At 47.6% G+C, this 17,683-nt stretch overlaps 1 protein-coding gene across 14 annotated transcripts in view; it reads right to left on the bottom strand.

The window, feature by feature from the left end:
* Positions 1–16,141: 16,141 nt before the first annotated feature.
* Positions 16,142–17,683, bottom strand: part of EXT2 (exostosin glycosyltransferase 2) — a 149,420-nt gene continuing 147,878 nt past the window's right edge. For all 14 annotated transcript variants that reach the window (XR_015142331.1, XR_015142332.1, XR_015142334.1 and 11 more), the window contains one exon: positions 16,142–16,814. Coding sequence is in view for 11 of the 14 variants with exons in the window: in XM_086341228.1 (XP_086197354.1) it covers positions 16,676–16,814 (139 nt within the window). In the remaining 3 variants the exon portion in view is untranslated. The remainder of the gene's footprint in view (positions 16,815–17,683) is intronic.

Raw genomic sequence — 17,683 nt, 5'->3', positions numbered from 1 at the left:
GTAAGTTATTGCACTTACATCTTTGGGGGGAGGGGAGGACTGCTGGACTGTTGATGAGGAGGGGGCGTCGGGGTCCAGGCGTGGGGCCGCGTGGAGCGTGGGCGCTGCTGCGCGTTCGCAGAGCACCCTTGGCTGGGCACGGCCCACACTGTCCGCTTGGTTGTTGTTTGCAATAAACTCCTTCTCCTTCCTCCCCTCAACTGGAACCTGTCTGTTTTGTTCCTAACTTGTGACAGATGAAATGTGATCAGAGGGGCCTCTGAAATCTCACGTTAATTGAAGTCGGCAAAAAATACTAACAATGCCCTTTTGAACTGCTGACACAGTACAGAATGGATTACCAGGGCTAGATTAACAACAGGTGGCCGGCCAGGGCTCCTGCACAAAGAGGGGCGCATGGCCTGCGAGGGGCTGGAGCACCCCCCCCCCAGTCATCCCAGAGGACCTGCCTCCATGGCAGACAAGCAGCGGAGGGAAATCAGGGGCCGCCCCTGCGTCTCCAGCGCGCTCATCACGGCCCCTCGATATCACTGGTACCATCTGGGTTTCCGGGGTCTGTTCTGAAAGCGAGGGGCCAGCTAGGGCATGGAGGTCAGGGTAGGGAGACCTGGCTGCTTGGGACAAATGGTGCAGGATAGGCTTCCAGGAGAGGCAGGTCTCTGTCCCAGCTCTAACGCTTAGTGGCTGAGACAGCTTGCAGGAGGTAAGGCCTGGGGATTTTTTAAAGCAAAGCACTAATATACTAATTATAAAGCCAAGCTGGAGGCCTGGATTTTGCTATGCAAGAGGTGCTTCCTTGCTTTCCAGCCTAAAGGTGACTCAAGCAGTTAGTCTCCCAGGGACCCCTCTGTATGCTGAAGGGGAGGCATCCTTGTTTGCCTGACCATCAACTCTCACATCTGAAGGAGGGGAAGAAGCCTGTCTCTGCCCAGTTTACCAGTTCGTGGGGAGGTATGCGTGAGATGGCCCATGCCTGGGCTTTGTAAGCTGATGTGGCAATACATGAAGGGCTATGATTATTCCCGAGAGAAAGACATCACCCTCCGGCTACCAGCTCTGAGTCCGACATGAAACTCTTTTTCATCTTCTCTGACTATGTAAATGCTGCTTTCCTGGAGCCACATCTCAGATTTGGTTCCGTTAGGGGAAGCACTCTGACTGAAACCACCCATCCTGGCTAGGAATCATCTGTGAGAGTTATGTTACGACAGGAGGTCGTAGTAAGGAACATGGAACTAACAAGCCATCACCAACTGCAAGAGTTCTGGAAAGGCCAAAAGGAGCTGCCACCTGTCCCGCCACCGCCCAGAGTCCTTCTCACTGGCATCCAGCTTGGCTGAGCAATGCAGGTGCCACCAGGAAGGACCTGAGTCAGAACGATTGGCCAAAGACAACCTGGAAACTAACCCCGTCACCATAAAACCCGAGACTGAGCTGCATGGCAGAGCCGTTCTCCTGGGTTCCCTTACCCTGCTATTCTCCACCTGGGTGCCCCGTCCCAAGTCTCTTGCTTTGGTAGCACATGTGTCTCCTTGGACAATTCATTTCCGAGTGTTAGACAAGAGCCCACTCTTGGGCCCTGGAAGGGGTCCCCTTTTCTGCAACCGTACCTCTAGGGTAAGTTTTCATTCACTATAGACCCAGATGGCTTTAGGTTGACTTTAACTAGGAACTTGTTTTTAAAAGTTACCCTTGCCATCTGACAGGGTCATGGCAGCTCTTGGACTCTCCACACCAAGTCGCTGCCAAGTCCCAAGGTGGGAATGGAAGCAGAGGGAGAAATTTCTTGTGCATGGGAAGCCACCTGCCTGAAATCCTTGCTTAGCAACCCCAACAGTATCTGGAGTCCAGATGAGTGCTCCCACCAAAGGGCAGGATGGCTGCCGGGTCATCTGGTCTTCCCTGGGGACTCAAGTAACCCATTCCTGGGATGTGTGCCTCCAAGAAGCATCGCTGGGGAGGACACTCCCCTGTCAGCAGGGCTTCCTTGAACATCAGCTGTGGCTCAGCCCTTCCCTGTCTGGGTGCCAGGACCACTCATTGCTTCCCCAAACCATCTGGGGCCTTTCACTTGGCTACAGTGGTAGACTTGCCATCTGTTTCCTTAGAATGCCTGCGCCCTGTCACCAGCCCACTCTACCAGGAGGACTCCTGGTCATCCTCTGTGGCTTCCTCCTAATAAGAATGTGCTACGTGAAGTTCTTAACTCTATGCCCCGTCCCAACTTCCACCCCCAGGCCAGTGGTTGCGGCTCCATGCTCCCACAGAACTGTTTATAATAGTATCTTATGTATCTGTCTGACTGCCCCAGCTGCCTTCCAAGTGCCAAGAAAAGACAGGCCAATTCTGTTTGTGAATGAATCCTTCAGAAGATTAGTACACTGAGTAACTGCAATTCACTGGGAGAATGAATGGGAAGGTAGGAATGCGGAGAGGCTCTGTTTTTGGTTCAGGATAGGAAGAGGAAGGCTAGAGATGAGCCTGGTGTGAACTCACAGCCTCCGCTTGTCTGTGGACTTTGTCCATCCTGTTCCTCCAGGGGTCATATGCATCCCCAATGAGCCAAGGTCAGGACAGGAAGCCTAACTTCTTCAGTGTTCTTGGGGTTTGGGTGGCATGAGGCCAGCTCCTCGAGATGGCTAGCTGTTGTAATCTGAGAGTGCTCATCTCAGAGGTTTTCCCATTTATCCTTGGGCTCAAAGCCTGTTTTTCCCCCTGTCATCCCTCGACAACCCTCATGCTCTAAACCTTCCTTCCCCACCTCTGCTCTGCCTCAACCACCAGTGAATCTTTCTCACCAATCCCATTGTCCCAGGTCTTGCTACAAGAACACTTGCCAACCTCAGGGCGCCACAAGCGGGCTGCTCTGTGATTCAGCAGAAATCCTTGATTCGGCTGGTGGGGGGTGATACGGTAGTGGTGGTCTTTCTCCACACACACACACAGGCCCAGACTTGCATGCTTAGCTGCTCAGGAACAATAGGCCCTCCGCAAACAGCCCCGCCCCTCAAAACAGGGCTCAGAAGTGAGAAGATGCATGCCAGCTCCAAAGACAATGGGGTGTGAGAGTTGACATTTTCCCAGGAATTCTGTGATTCCAAACAGATTTTCTTTTTTTAGCCCAACACAGACCAACAGCCTTGAGGAAGGGCAAACTTCCGAAAGGAGCTTCGGTTTATGACCATGTGCATACCATGTGTTAAGGTGCTGCCTTAACTGTTAGCTGGGAGCAAACCCACTGTGGGGCCCGCAGGAGATGCCCCCCAGAGCCCTGGCCAGGATGCGGTTCAGACAGCCCAGGGGCTACAGTGTTCTTGCTACGCCTTCCGAGGTTTCTCTTTTGGTTGCATCGTAAGCCCCTTGCCCATCCCTTCTTTGTCCTCTACCCACAGGGGATCTGTCATGTTTAGGCTCTGCGGGAAAAGGAGGAGCTCCTTGTTCCTATGACATTAAGGCCAAGCTACACTATGGAGAGAGAACGAAAATAAATGTGTGTGTTTATGTGTGTGTGTGTGTGCATGCTGGGAGGACAAAGGAAGGTAGGGAAGAAGGAAGCCCAAAGGCAGCCCACATCTCCACTCCAAGACAGGTTTGAACAGAAAGCTCTCTCCAGACAAAGTCATAGAAAAGCACAGGCCAGGAAGCTGTGTGGTGAAGTGAGAGAGCTGGATTTAATGGGCTGACTTTGCAACTCCTCTTGGTTATCTTAGACAAGCCACGAAAATCCCGATTTTCAATTTCTTCATCTGTAAAATGGGGTCAAACCAACTCTTGCCTGCTTATGTCATAGGAAGTGAGACAAGTGGTTATGAAATCCAAACGAGTTAAAATACTTGGAAATAATTAAGAGCTGTAGAGACAGGAGGAATTACACACGCTGACGGTTGGGAAGGGCCAGCAGGGTTGACTTGTACCTGAACGGCTAAGAGAAGGAAGCCAGAGATTGGGGTACTGTTTCACAAAAGTATGTCATCAGAATATAAAGCACCAGGAACCCTCAATATTCTATTTATGGGAATTGGGAAGGCAGGTGGTGAGGAATCTGGTGGTGAGCAGTGCATTGGTCTGTCTGGGCTGTTGTAACAGAAGAGCACACACTGGGTGGCTTAAATTACAGACATTTATTGTCTCACAGCTGCAGGAAGCTAGAAGCTCCGACCAGTGTGTCTGCAGACCTGGTTTCTGGTGAGGCCTCTCTCCCTAGCTTGTAGACGGCCACCTTCCCACTGTGTCCTTACGTGGTCTTTGCTCATGCAGAGACAGAGCTCTGCTATTTCTTCCTTTTCTTCTGAGGATATCAGTCCTAATGAATTAAGACCTCACCCTTATGATCTCACTTAAACTTGACTACCTCTACATAGGCCCTATCTCCTCATCCCGTCACACTGGGGGTTGGGGCTTCTATATATGAGTTTTACAGAGGATATAATTTAGTCTGTAACAAGAAGACTGGCTGGTATGTGTTAAATGGGTGAAGTGACTGCTCTTCTCAACTTCATATCCCAAAGCATCTCAACAGGTCCAGCAAGCTCCCACATGAGTCCAGCAGCCACTGGGCTCAGTTCCTTGTCACTTATCACCTAGGCTACTGCTAAGTGGTCACGTCCCATTCCTGGTCCCTCTCTGCTCCACCCGCTCATCTGTGCTGATGCCAAAGTGGGAGTGCCTAAGACTAGCTCTGATCACGCTCCCAACCAGAACAATCATCTGCAAAGCCTTCACACTGCCCACAAACATTTTAGCTCTTTTGTCTAGCCCTAAACCCCTATCCAGCGCCATAATTTGTAAAGTCCCAACCTCGAGTTAGTGCTCCTACAAATCTAGGGTATCAGTACACTTCCTCATCTTCTTGTTTCCTTTCACCTCCCTCAGGTCAAAGTGACTGCCCAACCTCCCAGCACACCCCTATCCACACAGTGCCTGTCTCTACCAATGAATTCTCCAAAGTACACCTCAAGTCTCACCCCTTCACCAAGTCAGAAGCGATCGCATGCTCCTTCCACAGCAGGGAATGCGTGCATTCACCCTCCACTGTTCAGTCTTACAGAGTAGACAGGACTATTAGGGACTTATCTCCTGTGTTAGTTTGATTATAAGGCAGAAACGGCTTCATTGTTTATCTGCAATATTTGGTAGAGTATTACAGCAAGCACTTGATAAATATCAGCTGGATGGCTGGCAAATCTGCATTCCATGTCAAAACACGATAGAAAACACTAAACAGAACTGGAGGCAGCTTGGACCCTGAGGCCCTAAGCAAACCTCCAGGTAAAGGAGGGAAAAGGGACGCTGGTCCATGACAAAGCAAAGGAACTGTGAAAGATGACAGTTTTTAACTATCACTGAAAAAATAATCATCTTTATTGAGGTATTACTTAGATAAGAACGCACCAACTTTACATGTAGAGTTGGATGAGTTTAGACAAATATATATATATATGTAACCATCACCAGGATCAAAATATAAAACCTTCTCCTCACTCCCAAAAGTTCCCTTGAGCCTCATCCCAGGCAAACTAATACAGGAGAGAAGCCCTTAAGGGTCCTGTCTACTGCGTAAGACTGAACAGTTGAGGGTGAACCTCACCCTTCCCTGGACCACCAGGGAATCCCTGTATGTATAGAAGCTATGTATGTGAAGTATGCACTCTTTCACGTCCGGCTTATTTGCTCACCTATTTTGGAAACACATCCTTGTGTGTGTCTCAGTAGTTTATTATCTTTATTGCCTAGATGTATTCCATTGTATGGATATACCACAATTTATCTATGCACTCATCTGCTGTTTAACCTTTGAGTTTTTTCCAGGTTTTGGCTATCATGAACAAACCTGCCAAGAGCATCTGTATACAAGTCTTTGTGTGGATATATGTTTTCTGTTTTTTTTTTTTTTTAAAAACTACTGAGATAATCATATGACTATTCTCCTTTATTCTATTGCTATTGTGAATTACATTTTCAAATATAAAATACATTTTCAAACTTCATATACTTTCAGATCAGATCAGATCAGATCAGTCACTCAGTCGTGTCCGACTCTTTGCGACCCCATGAATCGCAGCATGCCAGGCCTCCCTGTCCATCACCAACTCCCAGAGTTCACTCAGACTCACGTCCATTGAGTCAGTGATGCCATCCAGCCATCTCATCCTCTGTCGTCCCCTTCTCCTCCTGCCCCCAATCCCTCCCAGCATCAGAGTCTTTTCCAATGAGTCAACTCTTCGCATGAGGTGGCCAAAGTACTGGAGTTTCAGCTTCAGCATCATTCCTTCCAAAGAAATCCCAGGGCTGATGTCCTTCAGAATGGACTGGTTGGATCTCCTTGCAGTCCAAGGGACTCTCAAGAGTCTTCTCCAACACCACAGTTCAAAAGCATCAATTCTTTGGCACTCAGCCTTCTTCACAGTCCAACTCTCACATCCATACATGACCACAGGAAAAACCATAGCCTTGACTAGACGGACCTTTGTTGGCAAAGTAATGTCTCTGCTTTTGAATATACTATCTAGGTTGGTCATAACTTTCCTTCCATATTCTTTAGCCATGTATTATCTTTTTTGTATGTTGATTTGGCTTGCTAATTTTTAAAAAGACCTTTGTGTCTATGCTCAGCAGGGCTTTAAGTCTGCAGTTTTCTTTTCTTGTAAGATTTTTGTCTGGTTTTGATAACAGGGTAATAATGGCCACATAAAATGAGCTGGGACCCATCTCTTTCTCTTCTATTTTCTGAAAAGAGTTTGTGTAAGATTGGTGTCGTTTCTTAATTATTTGATATGTCAGTAGACTATGTGGACTTAGGTTTTTCTTTGTGTGAAGTTTTAAATTACAAATTTGACTGCTTTAGTGGATATGGCTATTTAGATTTTTCTATTTCTTCTTGAGGTAGTTTTTATCACTCTGTGTCTTTCAAAGTTTGCAACTATTTCATCTATGTTGTAGATTTTATCAGTATAAAGTTTTCTCATGTATTTCACTTCTAATATTTTTAGAATCTGTACCAAAGCTCCCCGTTTGATTTATGATACTGGTAAATTTATATACTCTTTTTTTTCCCCATGGAACAGTCTAAAGTATTTGTTGGTCTTTTCAAAGAACCAGGTTTTGTTTAGTTGATTCTTCTCCATTGTTTGTCCATCTTCTGTTTATTTCCAAGCTTGTCTTTATTCTTTCTTCCACTTACTTTGTATTTAATTTGCTGTTTTCAATTTTTTTATAGTAGCAGCTTACATAATTAGTTTTAGTTTTTTCTGCTTAACACTAGCCCTTCAAGAACAGATCTCTGAGCACTCCACCTGACACATTTAGACACATTTTCATTCACCTAAAGTTACATTCTAATTTGTTTTGTGTCTTTATTAACCCATGCATTTAGAAATATGTTATTTAATTTCTATTAGGGATTTCCCCCAGATATCAGTTATTGATTTAATTCCATTGTGATCAGACAACATACTTGTATTTTCATTTCCTCTAAAACGGAGACTTTTTATGGTGCCACACACAGGTGCTGAATATTGTCTGTGTACCTGAGAAGAATATCTGCTTAGTTATTGGTGGGTGAAGTGTTCCAGAGCTGTCAACTAGGCCAAAGCGGTTGACAGCATTATCCAGTCATCTCTCTCTTTCTGATTTTTCCATCCACTTGTTCTATCAATTACTAAGAGGGGAGTGCTGAGACATCCAAATATAACTGTGGATTTTTCTATTTTCAGTTGTCAATTTTGCTGTATATATTTTTAAGTGTTGTTATTTAGTGCCTACCTTACTTAGAATTACCTGTTATGTCTTCTTAATGAACTGACACCTTTAACATTATGAATTATTCCTCTTTCTCCCTGGAAATGTTCCTGTGTTGAAGTTTATTTTGTCCTTTACTGATAAAATCACTTCCAGTTCCTTGTGATTCATATTTGTCTGGTATAATTTCTTCTACTCTTTTACTTCAACTGTATTTTATAGTGCTTTACTCAGAGATAGCATATGAACGCCCTTGATGTTTAATTCAGAATGAAAGTCTCTTTCCTTTAATTATAACGTTTAGATCATTTACATTTAATGTCATTATTAACATGTTAGAGTTTAAGTCTAGTCTCCTACTTTTTTGTGTCCCGTCTATTCTTAGTTTACTTTTTTCTTCAATCCATTCTTTCTGACTGAATATTTTTTATCATACTCTATCTCCAATATTGTGTTATTAGCTGTGCTTCCTTTTAAACTGTTTTTAGCCATTGCTTCAGGGTTTACAATGTGTATCTCTAATTCATCACAGTCTGTCATGCAGATCTCTTCCTGGTTTTCTTCCTAACTCACTGGCAATGCCTCAATCTCCTTTTCTGGTTCCTCTTTTCTTCTCTCCCCGTAAATCAGGCCACAGTCCTCTTTGTCTCTACATATTCTGACTCTCTGGGTAGTCTCATCTATCCTGTGGTTTTACATCCCACCTATATATTCAGTTTTAACTTTCCCCTTAAGCTCTAGATATCTAACTGCTTAAATAGCAGTACCACCAGATGACCAAAAGACATCTCAAACTTAACCCATCCAAAGTGGAGCTCTTGATATCCCCTCTCACACTTGTCTGTCCTTACCCTGCCCAGTCGGCTCTACTTCACTGAACTGTGTCACTTGGTTACAACAAAAACCTAGTACTTAGCTGTGAATCCTATTTTCATCTCCTATAACCAAATCGTGAGTAAGCCCAACAGATTCTGTTCCCAGTGGAACGCCTCACGTTCTCTGTTGCTCCCACCCTAGTCTAGTTAAGCCTCCGCCGTCTCTCTCTGTAATGCCGCCTATTTCCTTTCTTCCATTCTTGTTGTTCACATAACAGCCGAAATGACTCTTTAAACAAAAATCCCATTCGGATGCCAATCCCCTGCTTAAAACCTTCCAGTGTCTTCCCATCTCACTCGCAATAAAAACCCAGGACCCCTCTGTCCTGCATGATCCCAACACAATTTGGCCCTAACTTACTTTTCCTGGCACCGTCTCTACCCTGCTGTCCACACCCAGTACACTGCAGCCACACACGAGTTCCTGCTGTTCTTAAAGCAAGCTGAGGTTTTTCCTATCTGAGGGGCGTTATACTAGCTCATCCCCGTCTCCACTCCTCAACACTGAGATCTGTGTTTAAATGCCACTTCTGACCAACTCATCTTAAATATCTCCTCATGGAGAAGGCAATGCCAAGCCACTCCAGTACTCTTGCCTAGAAAATCCCATGGACGGAGGAGCCTGGTAGGCTGCAGTCCACAGGGTCGCTACTAGTCGGACACGACTGAGCGACTTCACTTTCACTTTTCACTTTCACGCATTGGAGAAGGAAATGGCAACCCACTCCAGTGTTCTTGCCTGGAGGATCCCAGGGACGGGGGAGCCTGGTGGGCTGCCGTCTATGGAGTTGCACAGAGTCAGACATGACTGAAGTGACTTAGCAGCAGCAGCAGCAGCATGCTCAAGTCACTAACCATCTCCCCTTATTCTGCTTTGTTCTTTTCATAGCATTTTTTTACGATTTGAAATTGTATTCATTTACTTTTTTTGGTTGTCTTCCTTCTTAGAATGTAAGCTTAGCAGGAGCAGGCACTTTGTTCAATGCAGCGTCTTCATAATTGTGAACAGTATCTGGCACATAATAAGCGCTCAATAAATATGAATCCATCACAAAAGACTTTTTACTTTTTAAGAGAAAAGGATCTTTAGGAGTCAATAGACTAAAAACACATGAGTAAAAATTCACTTTCTTCTGGTTCCATGTCTGAAAGTGAATTAAATCTGGTTGTTAGATGTAACTGCTCATGAATAGGCTATAGGTTCTGGTTTGTTCATGCAAACATTTCTCTACCGAGTGACTTATCAGAATAATCCCTCCTGAGCAGTAGATAACGATCTTTAGCTCAAGTTCTGATAGACAATGCTGTGTCCTGCTCAGTCTCACTGGATATGTCTGATGCATCATCAAAGCCTGAAGGAGCTAGAAACCACTCCTGCTGCTGCTAAGTCGCTTCAGTCGTGTTCGACTCTGTGCGACCCCACAAACGGCAGCCCACCAGGCTCCCCCGCCCCTGGGATTCTCCAGGCAAGAGTACTGGAGTGGGGTGCCATTGCCTTCTCCGAAACCACTCCTGAGGAAATCCTAATTCGGAACACTTCCTAGTTCCTAGACAACCACATAGCATATAAGACATTGCACTGGGCTGTTACGTTTCCATTCTGTCTCAGCACTGTCCCACTGAGATGGTGCAGCCATAGTACTAAAGGGAACGTCTATCTGTTATTAATGGATATTCATCTTATATCCAAGGTACAACCAGCAAATGGGAGATACTTTGCGAAGGTGGTGGTGGTGGGGGGAAATCCTTGCATCTTCTGTGCCTTGGAGAAGAGGCAGTTAACGAAATCTTCATTGGGTCAAGTTGTCAGTACATCAAACCAAACTGCTGACAAGAACAAGGCTGTATGGAGAGAAATTACTGGGACTATACCCAGAAAACAAGAACAGAGATTGGGCACAGGGTAGGCAGAAGGGAGGAGATGAAGGTAAAGCCCCTCAGGATCTACTAGGTAGACTATTGGAAATCCTATAGGACCTGCTGCCACCAATATACAATTTTCGTTAATTATCTCAATTGTGGCTGTTATCCCCTTAATGAGAAACACAGCTTTACTTCTAAGCAGGCAGTGAGGCTGGCAGAAAGCTGAAACCTGAAAATCAGCAGATACAGGGCTGCATACAGCCCTTACTATTGAAATGAAGCCACATCCACAACACAGGGGGAGGACTCCAAATAGCTTCAGACAGCAGCCAGCCACACAGGGCCCTCACCAGGCACCGGGTGGACGCTCTCCGGACTAGTCAAGAGGCCCCAGTCCCAAGTGCTCATTTCAATAACATTAGAAAATAAACACGGGGCTTATTTATAGCACAGGAAAGGCACTGGGGCAAAAGAGCCACTCATCTGGTAATCTACCCTGACGGGGCCGGATAGGATCCAGACCCCCAGGCTCTCTGGTAACAGGGTGAGCAGAAATAGGGGCCGGAAGAGGGCTGGCTGCCAGCACCACCAGGTACAATCTGGCCAGGGCTCTGGGTAAAGAGAGGGGAGAGATCTGATACATCACTGCCTCTCACCCACCCGGGTCGAAGCACTCTTGCCATCTTCAATTTCTGGTTGAGGAAAGTAAGGCAAGGGAGTGGAATCCCTCAAGGCCGAGGAAGGCCCAGGGCTCAACTCAAAGGAAGGCGCTATGAGAACGGGAAACAAACAATGCTTGCGTCCTCTGGGCACCAGCGAAGATGGTGTTCACGTAATGGACTCTTCCTGCGCAGTCAGGACTCAAACGTACGTGTGTGGAGCCCTAGGCCTCTGATGGACTCACACCATCTTACAGAGCCAAGAACTCTCAGGGGAACCCAAGTTCCTGGAGGTCAAGACTGTGTTTTATTCCACTCTGTCTCAGACGCAGCACAGGTTCTAGCAAAGAGTACATTTTAATGAGTGAATGAACAATTAGAAAACCGAATGACTGAATTATTCCCTCATCTTGGTCAGTAACCAGTTGGTTGTTCTTCAGCTGTGATTACCAGAAAACCAGACATTCTTTGGGCATAGTAGTTAATGATAGAAGTTGGCGGCTATAAATAAGAGCTCACATTGATACTCTGTGAAGGGAAGGCTCTGAAGGGTGGATGGAGTGGCTGGAGGCTTGGGTCCAAGACACGCAGATTCCAGTCCCAGCTCCGTTGGCAGCTGTCTCCACAGGCAGCTCCCAAGATGCTATGGGTGAGCAGGTGCTTTGCTGGGAAAACCTCTTATCAGACATAGCTGCCTAGTACCTCTTGAGTGGCACCCAGACATCCTTCCCTTTCCTCGTCTCTGCCTGACAGCTCTGCCCTTCAGGGAGGCTGCAAAGAAGTGTAACCATGGGCCCAACCAGTTGGGAGCAGAAGAAAGGAAAAAACTCTACCCTACAAAGGCTGTTAAATTTGAGATGCCAGACACAGAGGTGGGTGACTCAACAATTTCTTGAAAAGGAAAGATGCCTGCAAAGCTGGGAGAGGGGGCAAGCTGCCCCATCACCTGCCCTGTGTTGGAAGCAGTGGTGAGCTGGACATGAAAAAGCTGTAGCACAATGTTGCCTAGACAGCCCACACCCTGTCCCAGGGAACTTGGACATCACAAAGCCTGAGGCTGGGGAGGCCTGACAGTCTATTTAATGGAGGTGGGAGAGAACCTGGACATCACAAAGCCTGAGGCTGGGGAGCCCTGACAGTCTATTTAACGGAGGTGGGAGAGAACCTGGACATCACAAAGCCTGAGGCTGGGGAGCCCTGACAGTCTATTTAATGGAGGTGGGAGAGAACCTGGACATCACAAAGCCTGAGGCTGGGGAGGCCTGACAGTCTATTTAATGGAGGTGGGAGAGAACCTGGACATCACAAAGCCTGAGGCTGGGGAGCCCGCCTGAGGCTGGGGAGCCCTGACAGTCTATTTAATGGAGGTGGGAGAGAGGCTGTGAGCTTCGTTTAGGATGATGTCACTGTTGTTTAGTTGCTAAGTCATGTCCGACTCTTTGCGACCCCACGGACTGTAGCTCGCCAGGCTCCTCTGTCCATGCAATTCTCCAGGCAAGAATACTGGAGTGGGTTGGAATTCCCTTCTCCAGGGGATCTTCCTGACCCAAGGATTGAACCTGGACCTCCTTCATTGCAGGTGGATTCTTTACCACTGAGCCACCAGGGAACCCCTTAGCTTAGGAGAGAGGAAAACCTCATAAGTGAGAGCAGAATCTGGCCTGCCTCACTGTCCTGTCAGGAGCAGCTCAGTGAAACCGGTTCAGATCATCTCACCGGGCCTGGCTGGCAGAGTGGGGCCAAAAGCTGCCCCCGTTTCATTTAGAAGCAAACACTGGCCTAGCACAGGAGCCCTGGGGCTTGGGACAGAGCTCTGGGGTGAGGTGAGCAGCCAGCCTCCAGGGTTCACGCGCCTCCGGGCCCTCAGTGGAAAGCTCAAGTCTCTTCCAGAGCCTCCCTCGACGGCCGCTGCCTGCCAATCCGGTTGGCACTTCCACCAGGATGGCTCCTCAGGAAGTGGCGTGGGGCCACTTGGGTGTTTTCTGCCTCTGCCTCCCCGAGCCAGGGCTCCTCGGGGAATGGCGTACTGCGGCTTCGGCTGCTGCAGCAGAAGATGACCAACAGAACTGGAGAAAACAGCTTACCCCGGAGCCGCCACTGGGAGAGCAGAGGAAACCCACCAGGCTCAGGGAAGCTAGACGATGGGGAACCTTCGAGACCTCCACCCTCTTGGCCGGGTTCTGTGACTGTAGAGCCAGGAAGAGTCCCCCCAGGAGTGAACCACTTCCTGACCCAGACTCTGCTTCATTGACTTCTTAATTCGACCACCAAGGGGTCTTGGACTTGAGTCCAGCAATCACACCTTGAGAATTCGTGGCCAGGAGCCTGCGGCCCTTCAGTGGCAAGGATCCTCAGGGACTGTCCCAGGAGGAAGCCGGATCACAGAGCTACCAGCCACCCTTTGGCAAGTGAGAGCACAGAGGCTGGTGGCCTCTTCCAGCTCCCGGTCCTGGTCAGCACAGGCCAGGATGATGGCCACTCTCTCCAGAGGCAGCAGAGAAACTCCTAAAACCCACAAGCTGGAAGCATAGAAGGTTCAGCAGAGAAGCCAGAGTTCTGACCTTCACGATGCCAAGTAAGAAGAGACAGGATAGCATCACTTGCAGGAAGGAACCAGAGAGTCTGAGGACAAAAGTGGATATTTTCCTCTTTAATTTTCCCAGAAAAGGAGGGTTTTGCCTAAACATGTGTGAGCCTTGCTAAAATACATCAGATAAGAATATGTACAGCTACCTAAACTTAACTAGCAAAAAAGGGTTTCCAACCTTGGCATTTGGAGAAGGAAATGGCAACCCACTGGGTAATCCCACGGACAGAGGAGCCTAGTGAGCCACAGTCCATGGGGTCACGGAGTCGGACACAACTGAGCACGCACCAGTCAACACTGGCATTCCACGCAGCCCGGCCCATCCCAGTTAGGTCCCTGAGGGCAAAGGCTAGCGACTTAGTACATACATGAGTGGCAAGGCCAGGGCCAGCTCAGGTTCATCGTCGGTGCAGGCCAGTACGATGCAATTCCTTAAAAAAGATTTCTTAATCTAAAACCAGCTGTTGTCTGTTGTAGGCCAGAACATGACATTTTAATTAGCATTATTGTTCCGCTTCTGAAACCAGAACCTATGGCATCCCAAGGGCAGATGATCCTGGCCCAAGCTTATGAGTGAGGCTTGCTGGTGAGCAGCTCAGAAATACACCCACACAGGACGGGGTGGAGCTCCTAGTCCCCTCTGAACCCATGAATCAGAGCACTTGCTATACTCCTGTCCTGAATTTTTCCCTGTGACCTGTACCCTCTCTCTTTCCCTAGGACAGAAGCTTTGAGGTTTGCTTTCAGTGCCTAGGATGTAATATTTATTCTATAATAATAATAAAAGAAAATTGTACACTATGGTGCAAAATCTAACCCCCAATATTTCTGGGGGTAGTTAGGTACTCGAAATGGAGTTTTAATGCCCTTAGAAGACCAATGTCTTCTGAGAAGGTGATAAAGGTCCACTGGCTCTGTCCCCTTGGGCCCCCAATGACCTGCTACTGAAGCATTTCTCTTCCAGAATCAAAGGAATAATAGAGAGGGAGAGAAGGAGGGCAGGAAGGAGAAGGAGGAAAGGTGGCCCTTTTGAGAGGGGGAGGTGGCTTAGAAAGCAGCCACTAATGCAGTGCAGCCGGTCGTCTGAAAGGAGCAGAGCGCTATTAACACATGCCGAGGGTGTGCGTCAACACACATCACACAGTAGACAATGTCAGCACAGTTCTTAGATTTTAGCTAGAATTTAACTGTGAGGTCCTCCTCCCCTTCCACTTGCCCCAAACCTTGGAGAACAAGCAAGGGAACCCCTGGAAAGATCAGAGGTTCCTACTCGCCGTGTCAGCTACTGGTATCTGCGTGACAAGAGAAAACCCCTTTCTCTTGGTTTCTATCGTATCACCCCCAGTACTACGAGGCCAAAATGCCTTCCCATCTCCCCTGCTGACTAGGATATAATTATTCAAATCAAAAGTATTGATTAAGCACCAGTGTTCACAGCAGCAACACATGAATAAATCACTGCTCCAGTGTCTGCAACTGCAAAATGAATGACCTGGAGATGTTATCTTATCCCTTCTGCCAAGAACAGCCTGCCATCCCACCAGGCCTAAATATGAAAGATCAGACTCAAGATTTCCACTTTCAATTGTGCTACTTCTGAAAATTTTCTTTGGCCTCTCAAAGTCCATGGGAACACATTTGAAGTGATTCTTTTAAAACTGCAAGTATGAAAACACCAGCATGAGACCAGCTCACCTCCGTGTCACTCAACAGAACAATGAGTGGTGGTTTAGTGACTTGGACCGGGCACACAACTAAGTTTCAGTAATTATATCCATATTCCAAGCAAATTGTTATGTATTTTGTGTTCTGGGGACATATGTTATGGCTAAAGCCCAAACTGTGGCTAATCTTAATATTAGAGTCAGATAAATCTGTTTCGAATCCTTAACATCTAACATTTGCCAGAGTAGATTTGTTCATCAACTGAGCTTAAAGAGGTATAATTCACACATGTGCAGTATTACTAAATGCTGAAATGTAACGATTTAAATATACCGGCAACTATTGCAAAGCAGTTGTTATAGCAGCATTTAACATTAGCCAGAGCCTCCCTGGCTAACGTTAGGTTTATACCAAAAGAATGAGGGAAATTTTGGCATCCCCTTGGGACGAGGGTCACAACTCGCTCAATTTTACAATGTGGTACCAGCAGAGCGACTCAGCGTATGGCTGTGAGAGGCCCTCTGCTTTCCCCCAAGGATATCTAGATCTAATCAGCAAGCACAGAGACTCCTTTGTAGGTCTGGGGACACTAAGAATATTTGTAGTTGGAGGTTCTTCTCTGCTGGATACACATGGCACCAGACACGCCTCCCAGCCGACTGTCTTCCCAGACCTGGGAAGGAGGCTGCAGTTGAGGTCAGAAGATGCAAGTTACATACGCATGAAGTTCCACAGTCAATATTTAAGACGTAGTATGAAACGGAATAAAAAATAAGTTTAATCATATCCAAAAGCCAAACCAGAGTTTCATGGAATTTATGGGTCCCAACTCAGCAGCTGGTGCTCCCAAGGCATCAAATGCCACTAAGATGCTTGGATCGTGCACCAAATTCTGGGTGTGGCTCTTCCTCTGAAGAACCCACTGATGTGAAATAACAAAAAGTGAGTCAGGTAGCTCTTACATGATATCACAGATCTGCTGGAGGTTTCTCAGCAGTCTTAGAGCCAGGGACAGTTCCTCTCAGATCATTGTACTGGAGCTGGAGACAAAGAAAGCCTGATCTGGCCTTCCCCTGGAGCCTGCCACAGGCTTCCACCTAGAGTTTTCAGAAAACCCATTAAGAGCATCAGAGGATGCCAGAGGTGCTCAGATGTCCTCCTGGGGCCTCTGCTCTTCAGGCGAGGAGGTGCCAGTCTTCCACTCTGAAATCCGGGGGTCAGAGGGCTGGGGGGCCGAGTTCTCTTCCTCTGTCCGGCATTCGTGTTGAGACCTCCACCAGCGGCCTGCTTCATAAGCTGCCGATGTTGGGGAAGCTCTTCAGTTTCTCAGGGAAGTCGTCCTTGTATAGGACAGGGTCGGCTCGGTGCTCCACCACCTTAAGAGGCATTGTCCCAAAGACGGAAGCAAACTTGTTGATGCACTCGGACCTGGGGAATTGGGGAGGGCAGTGGGGCAGATGAGAGGGACAGGGGTGGGGAACAAAGAAAACGTTCAAGAGGCTGAGAGCTGAGAGCAAAAATATATCGTATTCAACACTGGCCAGAGAAACGCAAGGTTCCCCAGCATGCTCCCGGGTTCTTCCCACGGCTGGGAGGCTGTGGAGGAACAAAGTGATCGGGGGTACTCTATTAGTTCAGAGGGAGAAAGGGAACCAGGGATGCTGTTTGAGCTGTTCGAAGGCCATGGGCCTGCAGAGGTCAGAGTATCGTTCCCCTCCCCCTCAAATTCCAGTCATTCCTCCAGCTCCTTACAAGCAGGCCTCTAACCTAGGTGGATTAGTTGCCAACAAGCCTTAACCCCATCCCTGCCAGCTGAAGAGAAGGCAAAGGGAGGAGGCAAAGGGTTGGATCTTGGCTTCAGCTCGCTTGAGCTTAAAAGGGAGAAGGAAGGCTCTTACATGTGGGGCGATGGAAGGCAGAGGAGACAACGGGGGCCGTGAACCTCAATTTCAAACAACACTTCAGGCATTCAACCAACATCTATCGAGGGCTGAGAGTGGCAATCTCTGGGAATTATCAGTCCACTTCCATAAGCTCCTCTGTGAGAGCTGAAGTTCACACTGGACAGCTTTCATAATTGTAGCTGTTCTCGTGTTAGAATCAACAGCAACAAGCAACTTAGCACCACAGGGTGAGGGGAAGGTGCAGCCCCTCACCCCCACCTCGTGAGCAGCCCCCTCAGAGGGGAGCGGCTCAGACACACGGGCAGGAAAGGGCTCTGGTCAATCAGGCCAACTGAGTGTGACAGCGGGTGATGAGGACATTTCGGCGTCAGACCAAAGGGGGAAAACGAGCCC

Source organism: Bos grunniens, chromosome 15 (genome assembly GCF_055505025.1).
Source record: "Bos grunniens cultivar Pamir isolate PY7600 chromosome 15, Bosgru_T2T1.0, whole genome shotgun sequence".
In the NCBI taxonomy this organism is placed as follows: Eukaryota; Metazoa; Chordata; class Mammalia; order Artiodactyla; family Bovidae; genus Bos; species Bos grunniens.
The sequence above is the reverse complement of the archived record's forward strand: the minus strand, read 5'-3'. Positions and strand labels throughout refer to the sequence as shown.